At 35.8% G+C, this 23884-nt stretch overlaps 2 protein-coding genes across 2 annotated transcripts in view; one reads left to right on the top strand and one right to left on the bottom strand.

Annotated features, from left to right (window-relative positions):
* LOC146168297 (arrestin domain-containing protein 2-like) overlaps positions 1-23884 on the bottom strand; it is a 36750-nt gene that overhangs the window by 9291 nt on the left and 3575 nt on the right. Inside the window, exons 3-5 of the mRNA XM_083386248.1 lie at positions 15385-15464; positions 4988-5110; positions 419-511 (exon numbers count right to left, since the gene is read on the bottom strand). Of these exons, the coding sequence (XP_083242374.1) occupies positions 419-511; positions 4988-5110; positions 15385-15464 (296 nt within the window). The remainder of the gene's footprint in view (positions 1-418; positions 512-4987; positions 5111-15384; positions 15465-23884) is intronic.
* LOC146168296 (uncharacterized) overlaps positions 23031-23884 on the top strand; it is a 52194-nt gene continuing 51340 nt past the window's right edge. Inside the window, exon 1 of the mRNA XM_083389226.1 lies at positions 23031-23157. The gene's annotated coding sequence lies outside the window, so the exon portion shown is untranslated. The remainder of the gene's footprint in view (positions 23158-23884) is intronic.

Here is a 23884-nt window from a genome sequence, read left to right as displayed (position 1 = left end):
GAAATTTATAAACTTATTGTTGCAGCCTGGACCCAGTCGACACTCAGGGATTCAAAAAAACAACATTAGTTTAGCACATTATATTATAACCAAGTAATCCCCCTGTATTTAACCAATCTGAGTAACTAAAATAGGTTGAATATAAGCAATCAACTCATAGTAGTATCAAAATATAAACACCAGCAGTCAATTGATTTGACTGTGAAGTGTGATTATAGGTGTTTCAAACAAACTCTGCAGTCTTACTGGAGGCCAGAGTCTGACCTGGTAAACTAAACTGACTTCATTGAGTCTGGGACCCGGCTAATGAAGTTAATACAAAAAATAAAAATCCTTTCGAGGAGATTAACATCATCATAGTAACAGCTGGGGACAGTTAAGCATAAATTGATTGTGAAAATTGATAGATAGTACTTACTTTGGAAAGAAGAGGGGCATGTCAGAGGTAGTTGAAATACAAATTGTTTTTTGTGTGCTCCAGCTATTATTGAAGTTCCTTGGTCCCCAGATACTAAACAAAACAAAAATGAATTTTACTTTTGGCTGTTGTGATTAAAGTGTTTTAAATAGCAAGTATAAATATATTGGGCTTAAGTTAATATATAATAGGATTTCAAATTAGTACAAATATATTTACTAAAAGGGATTCAGGATAAGTTCAAAGCACAGATTTTTTTGAAACGATATTGCAAAGCTTTCACTCATACTACACCTAAAAAAATCTGTAAATGTTTGTCATTTGCACATCTGCTGTAATTACAAACTTTCTTTATATTGTAGGCTTGCAAATGCATGATTGTAGCTTTGTAAAACTTGAACTATGTGGTCTGGCAAAGCCTTTCATTTCATTATGAGACAAAAAAGCTAAATGTGTTCGAATTTACTTCACAGCCCTAATATAAAACCCCACATTTGTTGCAATATCACTGAAGCAAACCATCAATTAGTCGAACATCATTACAACAAATCATAGTATACACTATAACCAATCAATGTTTACAAAAAATAGTTAACATGTAAGAACTCAGTTCTACCATAAGTTACAACGGTCCAATGAGTGGTTTAGCAACGTTTATCTATTTTCAGGTCAATTTGAGGGTGCTTAGGTGAACCCAAATCTTAAGATAATTCTAGCAGTAAAATTCTGTACATTTCTGTTGATGCATACAATTCGGGTACCTATTTTGGTATGAATTAGGTCAATCATCTATTAACCATTATTTCCTACATGGGCAGTAGGACATTTTAATATATATTTTGCATACAGTAAATCAATTTTCTTCAAGCTATAATAAGATGACCGAAAAAAAAAAACTTATTTTTTATTGGTAAACATCTTTGAAGTTCATCATCTATTTATAAAGTCTTCCAATGTGTGTTTTTAAAGTTTAGGCCGTTGCGAAGACAACAATCTAAAATACAAACCACTATTGCTAGAATGCGAACTAATTAAGATAAAAAATAACTGTAATGATATTAGTGAATGTTTAAACAGTTGAATAAAAGTTGAATATTCAAACACTGAGCAGCCAGAAGGCAAGCTGCGAGATAGACCTTTTTGAACAGTACACACTTTTAAAGACATAATTCACAAGCATGGGCGCCCGCCCTTCTTTCTTTTTTTCTCGCTAAAAATGTCGAGTTATACGCAGTATGTTCCTCGCTGTTCGGTCTCTGCGCTAATATCCGATGTTGGTGTAACATCAACATTTGTTAAACTGAAGCAGATTCTTAAAAGGAGGTAAAATGGTGACCAAAGTCCCCATTTTTAAGTAATGATGGTTAACGCAAAATTATGCTCTTTAAGCATATTCCAAGACCAAGTGCTAAGTGTGCAATGGACACAACTTATTTCCCCTCAACCGCAGCTTGTAATTTAGCTGAATTGGCACACAGATCGGCGAAGATGTTGTGCTAATCATGGTATAATAACACCCGGAAAAAAACGATCTTCGTTTAGTATTGCAGGTGGTGAAAGACGTGTGATTCTACCAGAATTAATAACACAAATTTCACGATCTTGGTTTGTTTTTTCGCCTGAAGTTAACGATTGCACACTGTGGTTTCGCAGCTGGCGCCTGACAGGATTGTCGAAGACGCACGTGGTCGCTTTTGCTGGACATATTTGGCTGTTTCTAATTAGTTTTTTTTTATCACGTTTTGCAATCATCAATCTGTGACGTCATATTGTCACTGTTTTATGACGTCATTATTCATTAACGTCAGACGAAAAATAGGGTAATTCCCTAAGTTGAAAATTCAGGAACCCCGCTTTTTGATTTTCTGGTTACCCCCCTGATTGCCCCCTCTCTGGAAAATTTTCTGCGGGCACCCCTGTTCACAAACCTAACAAGTGTTTACTGTACTGCAAAAAAAATATTAACGTTGTGACGAGATTAGTTATCACAAATACAGATTATTATTACATCACAATAATGATTATTATCACAGAAATATTTGGTTATGTTGTCACAAATCAAACATGGTATCTTAAATCTTAATACTGTGTCACTTAAATAAATGTTTGTGCCATTTTTGTGGTATTACGCATACACAAAGCATATGCCTGAAAGGGGGTCGTTAGTTATATTGGGTTGTTAAAATGGGTCGCGTCATGAAAAGGGTTGAAAACCACTGATATAACCTAAAAACTTGGCTGTATAGAAGGAACAAGCTCCAGCTGTGTTTATATTATTTACTTCAATAAACCAGTGGTGTTGTAATCATTGTTAAGTCATAAAAGCACAGCACATTTGACTTTAGGTTAAGGTCGTTATGACAGAAATAAGAGCATGGTTTCTTTTAGCCTGCAAAAATATTCAATTGTTTTGCGGATTGTGCGCACAATTTTCCCCAGTCTCATTAATATTTTTTTTATTAGAATATTTTACACTTTCGTCACACTTATAGTGCTTGCCTTAAATGTAGCCTGGTAGTGCAGTATCAGTGTCGAGCGACCAATTACTTTGCGTCTTACGATAACCTTCACCTAATGATTAACTGTCAATCAAGTGTTATTGTGCGTGCGACTAACAAGTAATGCCAGGTGTGGAGTTCACAATTTCCTGAATTCTGTGTTAAGTTGCAAAAGTAAAATTACTTGTGAAACAGGCTGGTCTTGGAAAAATGCGCTACAGGGTTACTTACGGTCAACTTTAGGCCAACATTCAGCAAGGTTATGCACAGCGTAGTTGTCAAGTATTGATTAAGGCAATAGTAACAGTGCATTCTTTGCATTTCATTATTTGATTAGAAAACAGGACCGAGAGCTGAAAGGAGTTCATCGTTTAGTGTTGAATTGTACTCACTATATTGGCAAAAAATAAGTTTTGGCAACAACCTGAACATAGTTCTGGCCCGAGGGCCGTAGGTTGGCGAGTCCTAGACTAGATCCTACTGATAGGGAAATCATGGGGACCAGATAACTACACTACTTTGCTGGCCAAACATAAAGTTTCTCATTTTTAATCAAACTCATATAAATCAATAGTGTTTAGTTGTGGGATAGGGCGTGCAAAAACATTTTCATGTTTAAATAGTATTCCTGTAGGATAACTAACAGTTGGGACAAAACTGTATTTGTTGCCATTGTTTAGCATGAAATACTTCAAACATCAAACACTAATCATTATTTGATATTGGCGGGCACCCATTGCTGTAACAAGTTAATACTTGTATATCGTTTTAAAGTTGTTTTTCTAACAAGTTATTGCCCAGACTTTCTGTTCAGTTAATGCACAGTGCAATTTTGAGTCACAAATACCATGTATACTAATTTTAACCTTAAGCCAAGATTTTAGCTATTTTTTGCCAAAGTTAAATATCTTACTAGGTTGCTAACCTTCAGTAAAGGGCTTTAACTTCCTACATACTGGAAGAATCTCGCCACCTCTCTGGTGACAAGCATTTGAAGCCCAAGTTTTTTGTTTTGTTTAGGCGCATTCCAAAGTTAACTCACCTAACGAATGTATAAACCTTGCTATGTTCTGGCGATGAACAAGAGAATAATCAAGCAATAGTATCTAAGAGTTGCGGCAAAGTGCACATGTTTTCAATCTGATTTTGAGGTACATGTTTGTGCATAATTTCGTCCCAAAATAGCATATCTATGTAACAGTAAAAAAGCACATGTGCATCCCCATGCCCCAGGTTGTACTTTAGCATACCCCTTATGTATTTGTTTATGTCACAAAAAATTTAGCGCCTTTGCTGCAACTTTTTGTACACTTATGTACTTCTTAATTGTTTATCGCTAAACCAACACAGAACAACAATATGACTGAATTTGGGAAGTTTTTAAATATTAAACATTTTATATGTCTAGCACTACATATATATATTTCCCACTAAACACAGCGCTTCGCACTTACGTAAGTTAATCAGAAAGGCACAACAAAACTAATTCTTGATTTTAGTATGAAATGATCACCCATATAATTATGTGTTGTCGCAAAATAGAAAATTGACTTTGTGCTAAAACAACTATGAGGGATTTATAAATTATAACGCAAAAGATACAAAATCAAGTATTCAAAAAAACATTTTAAATAAAATAGTTATTTGCATCAAGTTTTTGTTTTTCTGGCTGATTCCTCAGCCGACATAATCGCCAATTCCCCAACATTCTGCCATACTGCCCTCCTTTAAAACGTTTAATCAGATGTATCATGATTATTACTGAAATTGTTAAAGTTCCTGTCTACCCATATTATCATATATGTCAAGGAAATCATCATTAGAAAGTGATTTGACAAAAAACATTACAAACCCTTTGAAAAATTATTTTTAAAATGTTTTATTTTTTCTCTTAAACATTACCCAAGGAATTCAAAACAAAGTATGTGTTTCCCTATACAGCATACATAGTTACCCACTTTCAAGAAACATATTTGTTCCGCTAATTGCAAATAAACTTCTGAAAAACTATACTTTTCTTTGAAAAATTGTTCTTGGCTTGTTTTTAAGTTAAATAATGATAACAGCTTACCTCCACCCCATAAAATTGTTTCAAAACAACAATATTGCTCTTTTGCCTTGTAAGTCTTTTCATTGTCTCCAGATCCAGTTTTCCACTTGGTCTTGCAACTACCTATAACTTGAATCTTGATTGCTGTTAAACATATATCAATATAGGTTTAATATATTTAAAGTGATTTCATTATTTCAAATTAATTGCTAAAGAATCTCATTACAATATGACTAGTGTGGGGGCACATATCTGTTTGCAAAGTCAGGAAATATTTGTATATAAAATGAAGGGGAAAAGTAATTTAATGAATAATAACACTGGTCAACAAATGTTCACTTTTTGGCCTTCTGTAAGTGGTTATAGAACACAGGTGATTGTTTTTCAGAATTTAAAAACAACCCTTTGCAGAAAAACAAACAATCATTTAATGATTTTTTGTGCAATTAAAATTGCTCTTGTTTTATATGATTGCTCTTTGTAAATACATAACAAATAAACACTTTTTATTATTAAGTTTAGAATAATGTTTTTTGAACATTGCTGATTTTTTGGAATACCTTGAGCACTTCAGCATAATGAAATCATGACCCAATTCACTATTTTTTATCTTTCAGTTATTTTAAGTCAAGTATCAGACTCACAGTGGCTCCACATTTAAGTAGAAACCTACTGAATATGCAACTTAATCTCATGCTTTTATAACAACCAATATGAATATATATTACTTAAAAGTGTATAATGAAATGAAAGACACACACAAACATATGTGTTTAATAACATCTGTGATCTAGCCCCTCGGAAGTTGCTTTACGACCAACGATTACGGCTTCCGTATCAATAGTACACCGAAAAGCCATCGCAGACTCGCCGAATCTGTCGATCTATGATGCAAGCAGAGCAAGCCCGTGATGCAAACAAAGCAAGCCCGTATACGGACTGATGATCCCCAGTGTTGCTTGTACTAACAAAATGTGCAAGTATTGGCGCATGGTTGTTTCTCGACTCGCTCCTCTCTGAGCCTGCATAGCTCAGTTGGTAGAGCGACGGTCCCGGCTTGACCGGAGGTCGTGAGTTCGAACCTCACTGCAAGCCAGTTGTTTTCAACTTTGTGCGTTAACCACCAAAATCTACCACACACAAGCACTAATCCAATTGGTGACAACTTATGTGTGTAGTGTGCATTGTAGCCCAGTGCTCAGCCAACCTTTTGTGGCACATAAACCAGTGGTTTTCAACCTTTTTGTTTTCGCGACCCCCTTTAAGTTTTTGATAACTTGCGCGACCCCACAATTGCATGATAAATAAACCTGAATAAATGAAAAACACATTTTAAAATTGGCAAAATTCAAAAGGGAAAAAATCTAGTTTAGGATTGTATCAAAATTTTGGCTAAAATGCACAACAACCTAAGTTACGGTTTGAGCCAGGGTTGCCAGAGATTGACATTTTAGGTCAAATAATATTTAGCATGAACCTAGTGCGAGACTAAAGGTAAAGGCCCGTTTACACTACAGCTGCACTGAGCTGCACTGGGCGTGAAATTGTTTTCACTTCAGCTGCAGTGAGCTGCGCTGGGCGTAAAAATCGCTCCAAACGTAATGTGTTTCCATAGCTGCACTGGGCTTGAGATTAGCAAAGCGTGAAAATCGCTCCAAAGCGTATTTTTCAGCTAGCTGCAGCTGCTGCACGGGGCTTGAGTTTAGCAAAGCTTGAAACTCTCGTCACAATAGAATTTAAATGCAAATTACGCTTTGCTCAGCTCAGTGCAGCTGTAGTGTAAACGGGCTTAACTGTTCTTGGTGAGCAGCCAAAATTCCCTACAAATTTACAAAACGGTTATAGCCGTTAACAGCCTTGCAATAACACTGGTTTACAGCAAATTTGCTCCAGCCAAGGTGGCAACCTTTTTTGACTAACTTGAGGATGAGATCGTGCATTCATTTTTGTCCATCACGTCAGGATTTTGAGTTATGAATTTTTTTCAATTAAGGGCAAAAAACGAATATTTCGTTGATCATGTAAAAAGGGGACTTAAATCATAATTTATAAAAATTTGAATACAGTCTTATTAGAGATTTAACTTTTGCAGTAAGATGAACTTTCCACTGTAATTCCGCCAAATCATGCACACTTTGCCTTTTTTATATAAAAAGAAGGATAGAGTAGCCTACCGGGGGGCAATTGTAACATTGGTAAGGGGCTGCCAAAATAGAAAATTGACTTTGTGCTAAAACAACTATGAGGGATTTATAAATTATATCGCAAAAGATACAAAATCAAGTATTTAAAAAAACATTTTAAATAAAATAGTTATTTGCATCAAGTTTTTTTTGTTTTTTTTTTTTCGATTTTGCGAATTTCGGCAAAAATTCAACTCGATTTCCTCACACCAATACATATTCAAATGAGCTGAAATTTTGTATACAATGGTTTTAGGTGTCTATCTATCAAAATCCATACGAGGCAGGTAGAGTTGAAATAAAAGTGATTTCGCGACCCCCCCTACCCCTACTATATTATGCTTCCAACTATTCTGAAAGACAGGCTGTATTAACCGCATTGCAAAAATATACTGATTCTAAACAAGCTATTTTGTTTAAAATTTCACTAATTCTTTTTCAGACTACATAATAGTGTCGTAACATGTTAAAATATGTTCTCAAAAACAGGGCAGACTTACATCAAAAAAACATAAATTGCTGCTTTTTCATAAAATTTTGAAATTCTGTACAGAAAAAACCTGACGTGATAGAGAAAAATTACTGCCATTTTCGGAATCAGTGACCTCAAAATAGGGGGAAACGCCTAATAGGGTGGCTGGAGCTTTTAATGAGTTTAAATTTGTAAACCAGTGTAATAAAGCTGTCTGTAAATTCTATTTCTCTTTGCCAAAACAGCAAGACCAAAATTTTATTACCAGTATTCTGTGGATGTTTTGGAAAAGGCTATTTAAAATGTTATGATACCGCTGAAAAGTAGAAATATTTTGCCTGTAACCTATTGTAAACCTAGCACAAATTTTATTGTAAGTTGGCCCTAAATTTCAATTTGGAACTAAAGCGCCCTATACTACACCTGACGCTTTAGTACTGCAGAAAATTATTGCAGAAACAAGCATCAAAATGGCGCGAAGCGCGAACATTTTTTCAATTAACGTTGTTAAAGTTTGCATAAACAAAGTTTGTAGGCCTCATGAGCCTGTGGTTTTACTTCATCCCGCAATGTTTAAAATAAATTCAGCCAAATTAGGACAGCAAGCTTACTGTCCTACTGATTTGCAAACCGTCGGACACAGCAGTTAAATTAGGACAATTTATTGTTTTTGGTTCAAATTTTAGGCCTTCTGGCAATCCTGGTTTGAGCGTCCATTCCTTTATTAGACATCGTTTGACTGAAGCTAGGCTTGATTCATTAATTGGAAGTGTAATGGTGACGTCATAAACGCGACAGGTTCACTGCAGCAAAAGTCACATAAAGACAAATGTTAGACCGGCGGTTCTTATGCACCTTCTATACTGCTAAACTGTTAGTTCATATTGTCTAATTCTTATGATTATTTCCTTAATGAAATTGTACATGGCAACCCCCCAGACAGCCCTTAGGTTGAGAACCACTGACATAAACCAAATTAAAATGATTCGGTGGCAAACCTATGAAAAATGTCAATCGACATTAGACACCATCAACAAATATCCTAGGCAGCTTAGAGAAGAAGGGCAATTTATAATAAAACACACCGAAGCAGACAAAAATTGTATGTATTACATTTGTTTGAACTATATTCTTATTTCGTGATTTTGCAGACTTCCTAAATCTTGGTTGAAATCCTAAAAATTGCAACCCATTGAAGTAGCCAATTAGTGAACACTGGGGGCTTTTAATAGCATATTTGAAAAATCAAACCTGACATTGGTATAATGAAACGCGCCGAAGACGACAAAAATTTTAGGTAATAAATTCCTTTGTTGATATTCTGATTGCGCGCTTTTTGCAGTCATCCTAAGATTACACATAAGGATTATTGTGTAAAATCAATGAAATTACACATGGATTATTGCAGAAGATCAAATTACCTGCCTTGATAAGATATACATTTCCCTGTTAATTTGACTGTGATAAAAAATAACCTTAAAAACGCAATAATACACCTCTTGCACACTTGTTGCGGAGGATTGCTGTAGGCTACACTGTCCATCCATGGTTGGGATTTCGCACTGGCCCACTCACTTCGCTAGAGGCTAGTACTGATTGACACCCACTCGCCCGAATGAGTGGCAACTGTTCTAAGCAAAAATTGGTTGTTTTCAGACCTTTCTTGATTTATTTATCTATAACAAATAATGTAACTTCAACAAATATAACACACTTATTGCGTTTAATCGCTAACCATAAACTTTTTGCAAAACTACAACAAGAAATTGACCAAACACATCGCACATGGTGAAAAGTACTATGCATTCAATATCATAAAGTGGAAAATTTGCAAACCTGAAAAGAGGGCTGTTTGACAACAGATATTTTTAACAAATTTTCCATCAACAAGAATCTGTTTTTTGCAACAAAATTAGTTATTATATGACAGCATTAATGGCAAAAAGAGGCAGCTACTTGGAATGGCGATAAATATATAAAATAACTCTTTTTAGGCGAAGCAGTGTGCATCGCATCCAAGAGTTAGGGATCTAAAAGTTAGGATTTAAATTATTAAGAGCCTTGTATCAAAAGATGGGGACATTTTATTCACTCACCTTCGATGTTAATTATACTACATTTAATTATCTATTTTGACCCTGTATTTTGGTATGACTAAAGAACTAGCTTTATAGTCCCTTTAAAAAGGCACCCTAAATGAAATGATTGAAACTGTTTTAACAACTTTTAGCTGTCTGAAATTAGTTTTGAGTAACTTTTTGGAAAAACAACAGACAAAGCCTTATCTATTATGTGTGTGACTAGTAATCTTGTAACAAATCAGAGCTTCTTTACATCAAATAACTCAAATGACAGGGTGGGGGCACCAGGCAATGGCCATCCCACACTATATATTTTGTAAACTTTTATTATGTAAATGCAATTTTTAACTGCCTTTTCTTTTTTTCTGTTTTTGGTAGTTTATTTTGAGCAATATTGGAGTTTTTGTATGCCTATTGCTTCACTTATGCTTTAAACTGAAAGTTTCGCCAATTTAAACCAACGCTTTGTGCATTTTCGCAGGGCCTAAAAACAGAAACGCATTTTTTATGTCTTTGGGCAAATAGTTTAACAATCTCCACAGAATTTAGCTGAATATATTTCGTTTCTTCTTTTTGTTGTTGTAACAGTTCATGCGTAAAATAAATTTCCACCTAACAACCAGAAAAATAATTACTATTGCACTTACAATTTTGCTGTTTTGACCAAACTAATTATGTTATTTGGTATTGTATTGCTGTAGTTTTTGCCAAAAATATTGGTTTTTGATATACAAATAAAAAATACCTACTAGCCTATATGACTAGTTCTGATACTCCCACTTGACTTTGACTTTAATATTATTATAAGACAACTTTACTTGTGGACGTACAGTTAAGACATTATTTTTAAATTAAATAAAAAATTATTTGGGATTGACATTTATAAGGTAATTACCTGTTACAAGAAACAAAACAATATGCTAGTTCCAAAAAAATAAGGAAAAGTGCTTGTACGTAGGTACTTTTCTAAAAGTGTTGCAGACAGGGCTTTGGAGACGGAGCCAGAGGCTTCTGAGTTAAGCAATTTTTCTAAAGCTATTTGTATTACATTTGTGAAGCAAGAGCTGGAGCCTGTTTTATTATTTTTGTGTAGTTGTAGTCATTTTTTATGATTTTTTATCTGCTCCGCTTTGAAAGAATTTTAAATTACTAAAATGAAACCCACATAATAGTTTAGTGTGACAAAATTTTAACTGGGTGATAGCCATATTTGTCTTTTCAAAAAACTGAAAACATATGGCACTGTTGACAAATTGTAAACTGTTGACAATTTGCTTTTACATGACCGCGCTTCATCAGCAAAGTAAAGGTAAAAGCACATAGAGTAAAAGCAGATAAAAGATAGACAGGCAAACAGATCCTAAGGTGCAGTTGCGCTGACACCATGACTGAGGCAACAGCATGCAGAGCAGCTGTTGGTTGAATGTATGGATGCATGTTAAATGTTGTATTGTGTCATGAAACCAAAATCACATTTTAGTCTGGCATTAATGACATTAAACTTTTTTTAATATGTTGTTTCAATGCAGCCACTTGTAGGTGTCATGGTGTAATTTTTGAATTACCAAGATCCTAAGGTGTTTTACATTGTGCAATTTTTTATTAAAATGTGCACCAAGCAGTTTGTCGCTGCGGCTTTTGGTACACTGCCTTGCGGATAAAGTTCTGCACATCAAATGGCCGCTTAATTAAAGTAGGTGGAAAATAGAACCGTGCAGCACCCCGTGTAGTGTACGCCATTAGCTATGCCCCAAAATGGAAACATTGGATTTTGCGCAGAGGAGACAAGCAGCTGTAATAACATTTCCGCCCAAATTTGCGCAGATGTAGTTTTGTAGAATTTGCATGTCTTAAAATAGAGTACTATACTGTAAACCGTTTAACGTGAAGTGAGTTTTGCGCGTTTGAGCAACTTTTTGTAGCTGACTGCATTTTTATGTTGGTTTTACATGAAATGCGCGGCTATGATCACAGCCGAGCGGCAAACTGGGCACAGGATTTATTAGGGCTTACTTTCTACTGGGCTGTGTCCAGTGTTCCCGTTAAGCGCACTATTTTTGCGCAAAATTTTGGGCACTTGCGCACTTTTTTTCACGGAAGTGCGCAAGCAAAAAAAATTAAAAGTTGTTTTTTTTTACTTAAAATCGACCTCCAGTCGTCTCCTGAAGCCCACATTATCACTATTTTGCAAAGATTATTACATATAATACCGTATGTAGCCCATTTTTGCTTCACGAAAGTTTCAAAAAAGTGCCCAAATTAGTTTTATTCGAGCTACGTATGGAGAACAAAAAGTGAACAAAAAAGTGCCCAAATTAGTTTTATTTGAGCTACGTACGGGACAAAAATTGCCCAAATCAGTTTTATTTAAGCTAGGTATGGACAAAAAAGTGCCCAAATCAGTTTTATTTAAGTTAGGTATGGACAAAAAAGTGCCCAAATTAATTTTATTCGATCTACGCACGGAACAAAAAGTGCCCAAATCAGTTTTATTTAAGCTACGTACAGACAGAAAAGTGCCCAAATTAGTTTTATCCGAGCTACGTACGGAACAAAAAGTGCCCAAATTAGTTTTATTTGAACTATATACGGACAGAAAAGTGCCCAAATTAGTTTTATTCGAACTACGTACGGACAGAAAAGTGACCAAATTAGTTTTATTCAAACTACGTACGGACAAAAAGTGCCCAAATCAGTTTTATTTAAGCTAGGTATGGACAAAAAAGTGCCCAAATTAATTTTATTTGAGCTATGTACGGAACAAAAAGTGCCCAAATCAGTTTTATTTAAGCTACGTACGGACAGAAAAGTGCCCAAATTAGTTTTATTTAAGCTAGGTATGGACAAAAAAGTGCCCAAATTAATTTTATTCGAGCTATATACGGACCAAAAAGTGCCCAAATTAGTTTTATTCGAGCTACGTACGGCACAAAAAAGTGCCCACATTAGTTTTGTTTGAGCTTTGTACGACCAAAAAAGTGCCCAAATTAGTATTATTTGAGCTACATACAACCAAAAAAAGGCCTAAATTTGTTTTTTTCAAGCTATGTACAACCAAAAAAGTGTCCTAATTAGTTTGCTTTGAGATATACGTGCGAAAAAAGTGTTTCTTAACTAGAGAAGGCGCTCACACCCAAATAGAGCGCCGGCAAATTCTCAGGGTGTCGCAAGTTCTGCTATAAATAGGGATGTTCAAAGTAGAATCCCAAGGTATTCTAGAATAATAGGTTTGGAATCTAGAATAACGAATCCAGAATAGCGAATCCTAGTATATTTTTATTAAATTATTTAACCTCGATTTTGTTTGGGGAAGGGATTAATCTTAATCTTCCCTACAGGGCCCACAATCACAGCAATAAATCGCCCAAACAATTTTCTAACATGTGTACATTATAATAAAAAAAAATCTCCCACATGTTTAACATTCTTAACAACTGTCATTTGAAGCAGTTGTGTAAACTGTAATATGTCAACTGTCCAGGTTGTTGCCAAAACTTATATTTTTGCCAATAGTGAGTACAATGCAACACTGCACACAGAAGTCGTAAGCAATTCGGTCCTGTTTATTCAAGCATTGTTGGGTCTTAGGGCTTATTTTTTACTAACGTGATCTGTTATGCAGTCAAATAATGTACTGCAAAGAATACAAAGTTACTATTGACTTAACGAATTCTTGACAATTACACTGCGCATAACTGCATAACCTCGCTGAATATTGGCCTAAAGTTGACCTTAAGTTACCCTATAGCGCATTTTGTGGACGGCCACAGCACGTTTTACAACGTAATGTTTCTTTTGCAACTTAACGCATTTAAGGAAATTGCAAACTCCACACCAGACTTTACACGTTGATCGCTCGCCCAAAAACGCTTAATTGACACTTAATTATAAGACAAACGTTATCGCGAGACGCGGTAATTGGCCGCCCGAAAAAACGCTGACACTGCACTACCAGGTTACATTTAAAGCAAGCACTATAAATTGGTCGCCGCAGCGACAGACCAACTTACCACACACGTTTGTGCAATTAGGCGCAACAATCCGCGGCAAAACATTAAATTATATCGGTTCCAATTACCCGAAATAAACGGCAGAATTGGATTCAAATCTCATCTGGATTCGAATCCAAGGATTCAATATTCTACTTTGAACATCCCTAGCTATAAATATTTTATATTTTGTGCAGTAATTTTTATGGTTACATGTTACGCCTGGTATGACTTCAGCATATTTATTAAGTCAAATTAGTACATTGTCCCAAGACTTCAAAGTCTAAAAGTCAGACTTTTCCATCCTTTGGATGCCCTAATTGCCATATACCTTTACTTAAAACTGCACTAATTCCTGACGGATCGGGTGGTAGTTTAATAACAGTAAAATTTGGTTCGTGGTTTTGTGATTGGCAAGTTTTTGAACTACTAATTTTAGTTCTCGGTGTCTCTAATAGGCTCACTGAACTCATATTTAAATATTTTACGACGGATTTGGGCTTACTTTGTCTGAACAAGGTAGTGCAGTTGACTGGAATCTAAGTTTTGCATAGAGGTTAGGCACCAGGCCATGGTTCTCAGTAACTGGAATTTTTTTGCGATACGCGCGAATCTTTCGTTTTACAACTTTATTTTATTCCTAATTTGGAAATATTTTTAGTTCAAGGTATCTGTGTTTTGCACTGTATGTTTTGTGTTATAGGAAAGTAGTTGCTTTATATAAAAAACCTTGCGTTGTAATAGCTTTAAACGTTTTTAAACATGATTATTACAATTACCTGCGATATGCTTTTATTTGCAAAAATGAACTTTTCATGCTGTTTTTTAAAGCTTAAAAGGTTGGGACTTTCCGAAGATAAAACTTTTAAGCTCATTTTTTTGGTAAAACAGTGTACAATGCAAATTGCAATATACCCCGAAAAAGCAAAGTTGCGTGTTGTGTCAACTAAAGGAGTAGGTTAAATTTATGTCTATATGAACAGGAAAGGCGTGAAGGCCAAATTTGTTTCTAATCAAAGTTATCACTTTAAAAAAATGCGTAACCCGTTTAAAAGTTAAAAATACTACTGCTAAAACCGCTGCACTATGCGCGATAATTACGACGACCATTAGGCGGTTACACCGCGCTACGCTTGACTAAGTCCAAGCGAAATCCCGTCTCAAGCGAACGCAATTCTCCAAATAAAGAGACATATTTTTATGTCTGGGAGAAATTAATTAAGATTATTGCGACGCCTCTCGCATATTGCTCCTCATATTGCTCCTCTCCATTGCAACGAAACAAATAAATTACAGATTATAATTATTAAGGACTTCCAGTAAATTGGCAACTTCGTGGATATTAACAGACTGAAAATAGTGAAGACCAAAAAAAAAGGTCTCCAGCATATTGAAAATTTTGGGCACTTTGTGCACTTATTTTCGGCTTGTGCGCAAAATTTTGGGCACCTGCGCACACGGTAAAAAATTAGCGGGAACACTGGCTGTGTCCAATGTCCCAATACAATATAAAAATGTAACTTGATTTAGCCAATTTAAAAAAATTACCCTTAAACAGCCGGACGTTGTATTTGTTTGGTTGCTCCAGAGCTGGAGAAGGAGGCAAAGCTCTTTTACAATGGAACCCCAATTGGGCAAATGGAACCCCAATATTAAAATTTTACAAATCAACACCCAATATTTACATTTATACCTGTAACTCTTACTGCCTTATGAACTTGAATTTTGACTTCGCCAGCAATTGAGCTACCGGGTTGAAATGTTTCCTGGTCCCTGTTGTACACAATAGTGATGTTGCTAATTTTCCCCATAGCAGAGAAACATATTCTAAAATCTATACAAATGCATTAATAGGTAACAAAGTGGTGCTGGTCTAGAATCCTACCACAATGCCACATAATTTTGGTTAGGGAGGTCAAGTATTATTATTAAAATAATGAATATAACAATACTTGATCCACCCATACCCAAACGCTAACTTGCACCCTAACCCAAATATTGTGCCTTGATTAAATAATTGTGGTAGGATTTTAGACTAGCACCAACAAAGTATATATTATAACTTACAAATCATCAGACACCAATACACAAAAAATGGCTGTTTAACAGACAAGTAAGGGGAAATTTCCTTGTTTAAATCAAAATAGATATGAATAATGTAAAATATTCAATGTTGAGATTTAAATTCACAGTTATACAAAAACAATTCAGCCATAATTAAAACCTTAATAATTCATTTGGTTAACTCATAAACGTTCCACCATATTATGCACAATAAGAAGCAAGTAGGATTAAGGCCTGTTGCAGTGGTGAAACATTTATAGTGCTTATTTAAAATCAGAGTCCGGCAATCTTTTTCTAGTCGTGGGCAAAAGTCAAACTCAGAAAGGTCGGTGGCCTGTACTTAAATTTAACTGATAACTTGTTTGTATTAAAACGCATTTTTAGGCGATTTTTTTGCATTTTTAGGCGATTTGGGGCCCACAGAAATTTTTTTATAATTGAAAATGGGTCTCATTACATTTAAGGAGACAAAAAGGGTTTCTTTGGTTTAAAATTAAGTCCATGCGGCTAGGGATGTTCAAAGTAGAATATCGAATCCTTGGATTCGAATCCAAATGAGATTCAAATCCAATTCTGCCGTTTATTTCGGGTAATTGGAACCGATATAATTTAATGTTTTACCGCCGATTGTTGCGCCTAATTGTACAAACGCCTGCGGTAAGTTGGCACGTCGCTGCGGCGACCAATTTAGAGTGCTTGCTTTAAATGCAACCTGGTAGTGCAGTGTCAGCATTTTTTTCGGGCCACCAATTACCGCGTCTCGTGATAACGTTCGTCTAATAATTAAGTGTCAATCAAGCGTTATTGGGCGAGCGATCAACGTGTAATGTCTGGTGTTCGCAATTTTCCTAAATGCGTTAAGTTGCAAAAGTAACATTACGTTGTAAAACGTGCAAAAATGCGCTATAGGGTTACTTAAGGTCAACTTTAGGCCAATATTCAGCGAGGTTACGCAGTTATGCACAACGTAATTGTCAAGTATTCGTTTTGTCAATAGAAACTTTGTATTCTTTGCGGTACATTATTTGACGGCATAACAGATTATGTTAGTAAAAAAATAAGCCCCAAGACCCAACAATGCTTGAAAAAACAGGACCGAATTGCTTACGACTTTTGTGTGCAGTGTGCATTTTGTGTGCAGTCTCACTATTGGCAAAAATATAAGTTTTGGCAAACCTGGACAGTTGACATATTACAGTTTACACAACTGCTTCAAATGACAGTTGTTAAGAATGTTAAACATTTGGGAGATTTTTTTTATTATAATGTACACATGTTAGAAAATTGTTTGGGCGATTTATTGCTGTGATTGTGGGCCCTGTAGGGTAGATTAAGATTAATCTCTTCCCCAAACAAAATCAAGGTTAAATAATTAAAATAATTTCATAAACATACTAGGATTCGCTATTCTGGATTCGTTATTCTGGATTCGAAACCTAGTATTCTAGAATACCTTGGGATTCTACTTTGAACATCCCTACATGCGGCCCATGCACGATCACAATAAAAAGGTGACAGTTACTGTAAATATTTTAGGGAAAGGCAATGAACTCCAGCCGTAAGACAGATATTAGGACAACATCAAATTCGTAATAAAAGGCAGTTAGGAATAGGGCGTAAATTGTAGTAATACCTAGGGTTGGCAAGCTTGTCAATTGACCGGCCAAATACGGTCAATTAACTGCACTTTATTTAACCGGTCAAATACTCATATTGGATTCAAGTGTTGTAAATTTTTTGATGATGCAAACACATGTCCTGTGGTAATTACAAAGTGTTTGTAATAGCAAAGTACATTTATTTTGTTTAAAATAAATGCTCATATATGATGAATCGCGTTTGTCATAAAAGGAAACACGGAAACACTAGTTGGGGTATACCACAATTTTAGGCTACTTAGTAATTTAGAAGAACCAAATCCCTTGTCTCCAGTGGACCCTGGTAATGATTTAGAAATTTCAGATAGTGACAAAAGTTGTGACGAGGAGTAAAAATATTTTTTTACTTATGCATTTAGTGGTTGTTAAATTTCGTTAATAAACTTGTTGGCTTAACTTGGTGGTTGATGTAGTAATGGTAAAAAATACTACAATACTGCTATAGCATTGCTTGCAAGAAGGGCATGGTTTTGTTAAAATTCTTAATGATAGTCGAAAAATAATTGTTTTTGTTTTACAAACCATTGTACTTGAGCCAAAACGTTCATATATTTATTTAAAGTTAAAATCAAGGTTTAATTTGAACTTCAATTGCATTATGATAGTGTGTATAGTATTTGACCAATATTTGACCAATTTGACGAGTATTTGACCGGTCAATTGACTGGATTTTATTTGACCGATCAAATGCCCAACCCTACTAATACTTAATATTCATAATAATTACTAATTCACAAGAAGGCCTAAATCAGGGTAATATCAAGAAAATTAAAAGGGATGTCCCCGATATTTCAACTTCGGGAATTCCCCTATCTTTTTCTGACGTTAATGAATAATGACGTCTTAAAACATGACGGGAATTTCGTCATAAATGTTAATTGTAATGGCGTCCTAAAAAAATAATCAGACATAGCCAATTAACGTCCAGCAAAAGCGAACCTTTAAGACGCAATCGTTAACTTCAAGCAAAGAGATTATGAGGACAAACAATCGTAAACTTCAAGCAAAGAGACTTGAGGACAAACTGTGACGTACCAGTGGTGGGATTCAGCCGGTTCGCTACGGTGGTAGAGAACCGACTTACGAAACTTTACGACATCAGCGAACCGGTTGGCATTACTGATTACTGTCAATGCATTTTTGCATCTCATCTGATGTACACCGATTTTTGAGATCCAAGTAGCTCACGTGTTTTTTCGTTAAAATGTGCAATGGACAAGTTTGCAGGTAACAGTCATCCATTGTGTTAATTTTTTATAATTGTAGTAATTTTCTTTTTTGATTTTTTATCTGAAAATTAAACTGTTGCGTCTGTGGATGTGGTTGATAATGAGTTCTCATTTAATTGTCTTTTGTGCCTCGATGTACCAAACTCACAACTACAATGTAGATACTGCATTAAAATTGTTGTTCAACTTCTGCTTCATACTTCTAATATGCTTCGTATTAAATCTTAGCTCAGAAAACAATCACTCGACCTTGCAACAGCAACCATTCTGTTTATTAACTGGACAAGACTGGTTATATATTGATATAAGTTTCGCATATACAAGTAGTTTGCATGAAAGAGAGAAGGCGACACGAGAAAGCGGAAATGATTTATAACCCGAAGCCTTTTTGGCAGCCGGGAACTGCAACAATAACGCGTTCACACAGGGGAAATACTTTTATCTATAACGGAAATATGTGTCACGATATAACATTATTCATGTGTGAAACAGCCGAATGCTCTGTTCTCAGAATGACAGCGAGTGTTTGGTAAAAGGCGTGAAAAAGTGACAAATCATAAATCGCAACATATTTGATAAATACACAATACAATAAATTTCAAATTATCCACTAATTATTACTTATAACGCTACACGTCATAAATACAACGAGTCATGAGAAAACCACACTGCTGCTTTTTAGTGTGGCAGTTAGCAGTGATGGGGTCCGGCTGGTTCGCACCATTCGCTAGAACCTGGGTTGTACGGCAGTGGCGTAGCCAGCCGAAAATTTGGGGGGGGGCCAAAATGTTGTAATTTTTAGTTTAGCTTTTACCATTGTATAAACTGCCGTAACGAACACAAATAACAATGTCAGCTAACCGTTTCGAGCAGCAACTGACTGAGTGTTAACGCAATACTCAAAAACCATTCCATGAGCAAAAACTGTCTAAAAGTAGTAAAACTACATTAATGTATAGCAAACGTTATATACGACTGTTGTGGTACTGCTCATAAATGTTAAAAAACAAATTATTAAGAGTAAAATATTATTTTTTTGGGGGGGAGGCATGGCCCCTCAGGCCACCCTGGCTACGCCTATGGTGTACGGTATCCTGTTCTTGGAACTACTTTTATTTTTGCCAAAAAATGACGTTTTGTAACAGAGCCGGCTGAAAAATGTGACTTTTATGGTGAAACCGGCTGACAAAAAATTTGAATCCCACCACTGGACGTAACACAGAGGTGGGCAAACTACGGCCCGCGACAATTTCATGTGCGGCCGACGGAAGCCTGAAGCAATAATAAAAAAAAATATTTTAATAAAATTGCTTAAATAGTTTAATTACATTCATTGCAGCCCTGCCGGAAGTGCGATCAAGTAAAACAATTTTCAATTTCCCGCCCGCAATGTCTTTGCTGCCGTACGATACATGTGTGTACCAGGCTGTGGGTTGATAAACAGCCATTACGCCACAATGGAAATTTCTGAGTTCGGCCTGTCGCATCACAAGTGTTATCTTATATTAGCAACTATTGTTTAGCAAGTTGTTATTGTATGAGTGATGTATTTAGTTTAAAAACTCACCCATAATGAGTTGCTCAAAACAAAATAAAAAGCGGAAAGTTAAAGATGAATGGCCGTGCATTCAACAAAGAATGGACGGAAAAGTATTTATTTTCTCACGTTGGAGGTAAAGCAATATGTTTGATTTGTCATGAAAGCGTTGCTGTATTTACAGATTACAATTTGAAACGTCACTTTAAAACCAAGCATCCTAATCTTGGCACAATTTATCAAATCATGAGTTGCAAAATAAAGCAACTGAATGAAAATAAAATGTTGGGACAACAGCAAATGATTTTTACCAAAAGTTCGTCTTTACAAAGGAACGTGGCAAAGGCAAGTTTTATATTAGCCAATAAAATTGCAAACACAGCAAGCCATTTGCAGAAGCGGAATTTATTAAACATTGTATGGTTGACGCTTATCAACGGCAAGTACTGATTTTCAGTGGTTTTACCATTTTAGATTTTATGCTTTGGCTTATAATTTCAATTATACTATGGTGCGGCCCTCGAACAAATTCAGATTTTGAATGCGGCTCTCGAGCCAAAAAGTTTGCCCACCCCTGACGTAACCCATTGTTTCACTTTCGACATCGTTCCGCTATAGTGCATAATAGTAAAAACAAAACCAACTGGCCTTGACTTGCATGTTGGTAAGCTAAAATTATAGCGCAACCAGCTTAAAATAGATATTAAGGTGCGACATTTTTGACGGGTTAAAAGTTATATTTAAATTTGGTGTCAAACTTTACTTACCGAGTTTCGTGAAAACACAATTAAAACAGGCCTGTAAGGCATAAAATATTATCTGAACACGACAAATAAGTAGCCTACCTAGTATATAATATGATAAAACCACACATTGGTATCCCAACGTCGTCTGGTTAATGCAGTGTTTCACAACCTTTTTGGCTTGTGGCACCTCACATAAAAGTTATAAATAATTAGCGGCACCCTAGCTCGCATTTTTGCTGAGTGGTTAAGTGTAACGTTAAAATAAACCAGATTAAAACAACACATTAACTATGTGCAACAAGGTTGATGAAACGTTTTTAAATATTGACACGTTAGTCGTACACAAAAATTAGATCAAGTAGCTCAACAATAGAGCAAAAATTGGAAACATAAATAATTTAAAATATCTCTCGGTACACTTGATCGTAAAAATGGAACCCCAAAGTGCCGCGGCACCCCGGTAGAGAACCACTCGGTTAGGCTAATAATTGCGTCAGCGTACAACGAGTTGCTGTAGAGTAACCCAGTGTTTCCCAACCGGGGTTGCGGGAGATACGTGGGAACTGCATCGTGGATAGACCATGACTATAAAGTATTAATGTCTTAATTTACACGTAACCAAAAGCTGCTTTATATACACCGAATTGTATAGCTTTACCGACAACTTATATTTGTCACTACAGAGATAGTACCGACTGAGTCTATTGATACTCTCGTTATTGTTTCTAATGGACAAATATTAAAGCAGAACGCTAACTTTTTAAAGGCGTCGGGTTTGTTGTTAAAGACTTTTGGCTGAAATATGTGTTCGACAACAAGTCAAATAGATTGCACCACACAAGTTTCTTTCCAACATGATAGTCTCTACAATTTTAGCTGAAATATTTAATTGATCAAAGTGTGTGAAAAAATTGCCTATATTTGGTTCAAATTGGCTAAATTTTAAAGAACATGTGACGCATTAAGCTCCTTAACGAAATTCGCATATTGCACGAAATAATGGGGTTGCTGTTCTATAATTTAGGCGTCGGGGGCCGTTTTAGCAAATGGAGCCAAAAAAGCCAAGTATTCTTAGTTGTATTACCATGAGAGCCATATAATATTGAAAATACTAGTAATAGGATTCGCGCGAATCGCCGAAAATGTTGCTTCTAAGTGTAATAAAAAAGGAAAATAAAGTAAGGAAAGCGGTCATGTCCGCGTGCGGTTTTATTCAGTTCATTGTGAGAAACGATAGCTTAGATTTATCTGCAAGCAAGATTATTTTATCATAAAGCCATATGGCGTCACAAAAGAGCCATATATATAGAAAAATGGGAAGAAGTTTACGATTTTTTGGGGGGGTTTTACATAGTAGAATGTATATATTGTTACAGCGAAATAACTACAGGCCACAGTTTACTTCAGTGGTCCTAAAAGTGGACTTATTCTAATTCAGGGTGGTCGAATCCCAAGAGACAGCATCATTACCCGTGGCAATTAAGTCATTCTAATCTATTTCGTTTCGCCTCTTATGAACAATAATATAATCAAGGCTAAATTAATATTAAATAGCAAATGTGTTTAAATTTTGTGGTGATTCCTAAAATTGTTTTTGATAAACTGTTAAAAAATGCACTCGTATTTTTTGCGATCGGGGTCTGGGGTCATGATCCCCCAGATTTATTCCATCTGGTGCAAAAATAAATTGGTGATATACGCAAATCCTGCTTGACTTTGTAATGAGTTATATCCGCCGAACATTTGTGTGCAGAGCGATTTTAGACGCCCTGAATTTTTTGCAGGGTGTCAAAACGCCCTGGAATTTGACCAAGTTACACTGGCAATAAGTGTATACAAAATCTCTAAATGTAGTAAAGATACGTCGCCAGTTGAACACGTAAGTCGTAAATGCATTGCGTATCGCGCGAATCTTATTTATGCATCTGAATATTTCAACAGTGAGATAACCACCGTGCTACATGAACTCCACTATGTCGAAATTCAAACAAACTGCCATTGCATTTAAACAGGCATACTATCAGGTGGCTTATAAATTTATTGTACATTCGACAAATTCCGTATAACTCGCTTTCAGTAAAATATCTTAAAAACAAACACGTCACGATCGCCACTAAGACGTGTATTTCGTTTATAAGTTTGCCTGTTTTCCAGCAGACTGTTTTGGGGATTAGCTAAGTCAAGCGTCGACTGGATTTGCCAGACCGACCAAGCAAGAAAAAAAGTATTGAGGTGAAATATTTAACACTTTACCCATCAACACGCTATAATTACAAGCACAAACAGACATGCGTCGCGCTCTACATATCCAGTAAGTCGTTTTAAGGATTTTTTCACCCTAAATGCGCCATACAAACCCTGAAACTTTAAACAGTTAAAGTTTGCCAACTTCGTATATTTTAATGCATTTAACCGCATTCTTAGCAATTCTATGTTTGAGGTACAGCCTGTGGTGGGATTCAAATTTGTTTTGTTAGCTGGTTCTATCACAAAAGTCATATATTTCAACCGGTAATGTTACAAAAAGGTATATTTTCCGGGAAATAATTGAAGTGGTTGCAAGAACAGGGTGCAACCCTAGGTTACAGCGAATGTTGCGAACTGCGAACTACTTGCATCTCAAAAACCAATGTGCGGTATGGAATAAGATACAAAAATCCACTGACAGTAACCACTGACCAGCAATGCTAACCGGTTCGCTGATCTCATAAAATTCCGTGAGACGATTCTATAGAACCGGTGCAAACCGGCTGCATCCAACCACTGCCTATATATATATATACATATATATATATATAATACATATTAATTATATACTGTCGTCGGTCGTTGTCGTTTAGCGCAGGGCAACTGTTCGGCAATATCTATTATTTGACTCGTGTGGACACAATGAAACACAGGGGCCTGTTGTTTGCTACCCAGTCTGCATTTCATGGCACTTCACGCACCAGGGCTGCGG

Source organism: Ascidiella aspersa, chromosome 1, assembly GCF_963924565.1.
Source record: "Ascidiella aspersa chromosome 1, kaAscAspe10.2, whole genome shotgun sequence".
NCBI classification, from domain to species: Eukaryota; Metazoa; Chordata; class Ascidiacea; order Phlebobranchia; family Ascidiidae; genus Ascidiella; species Ascidiella aspersa.
Note: the sequence above shows the minus strand (reverse complement) of the source record. Positions and strands in the feature narration are given on the sequence as shown.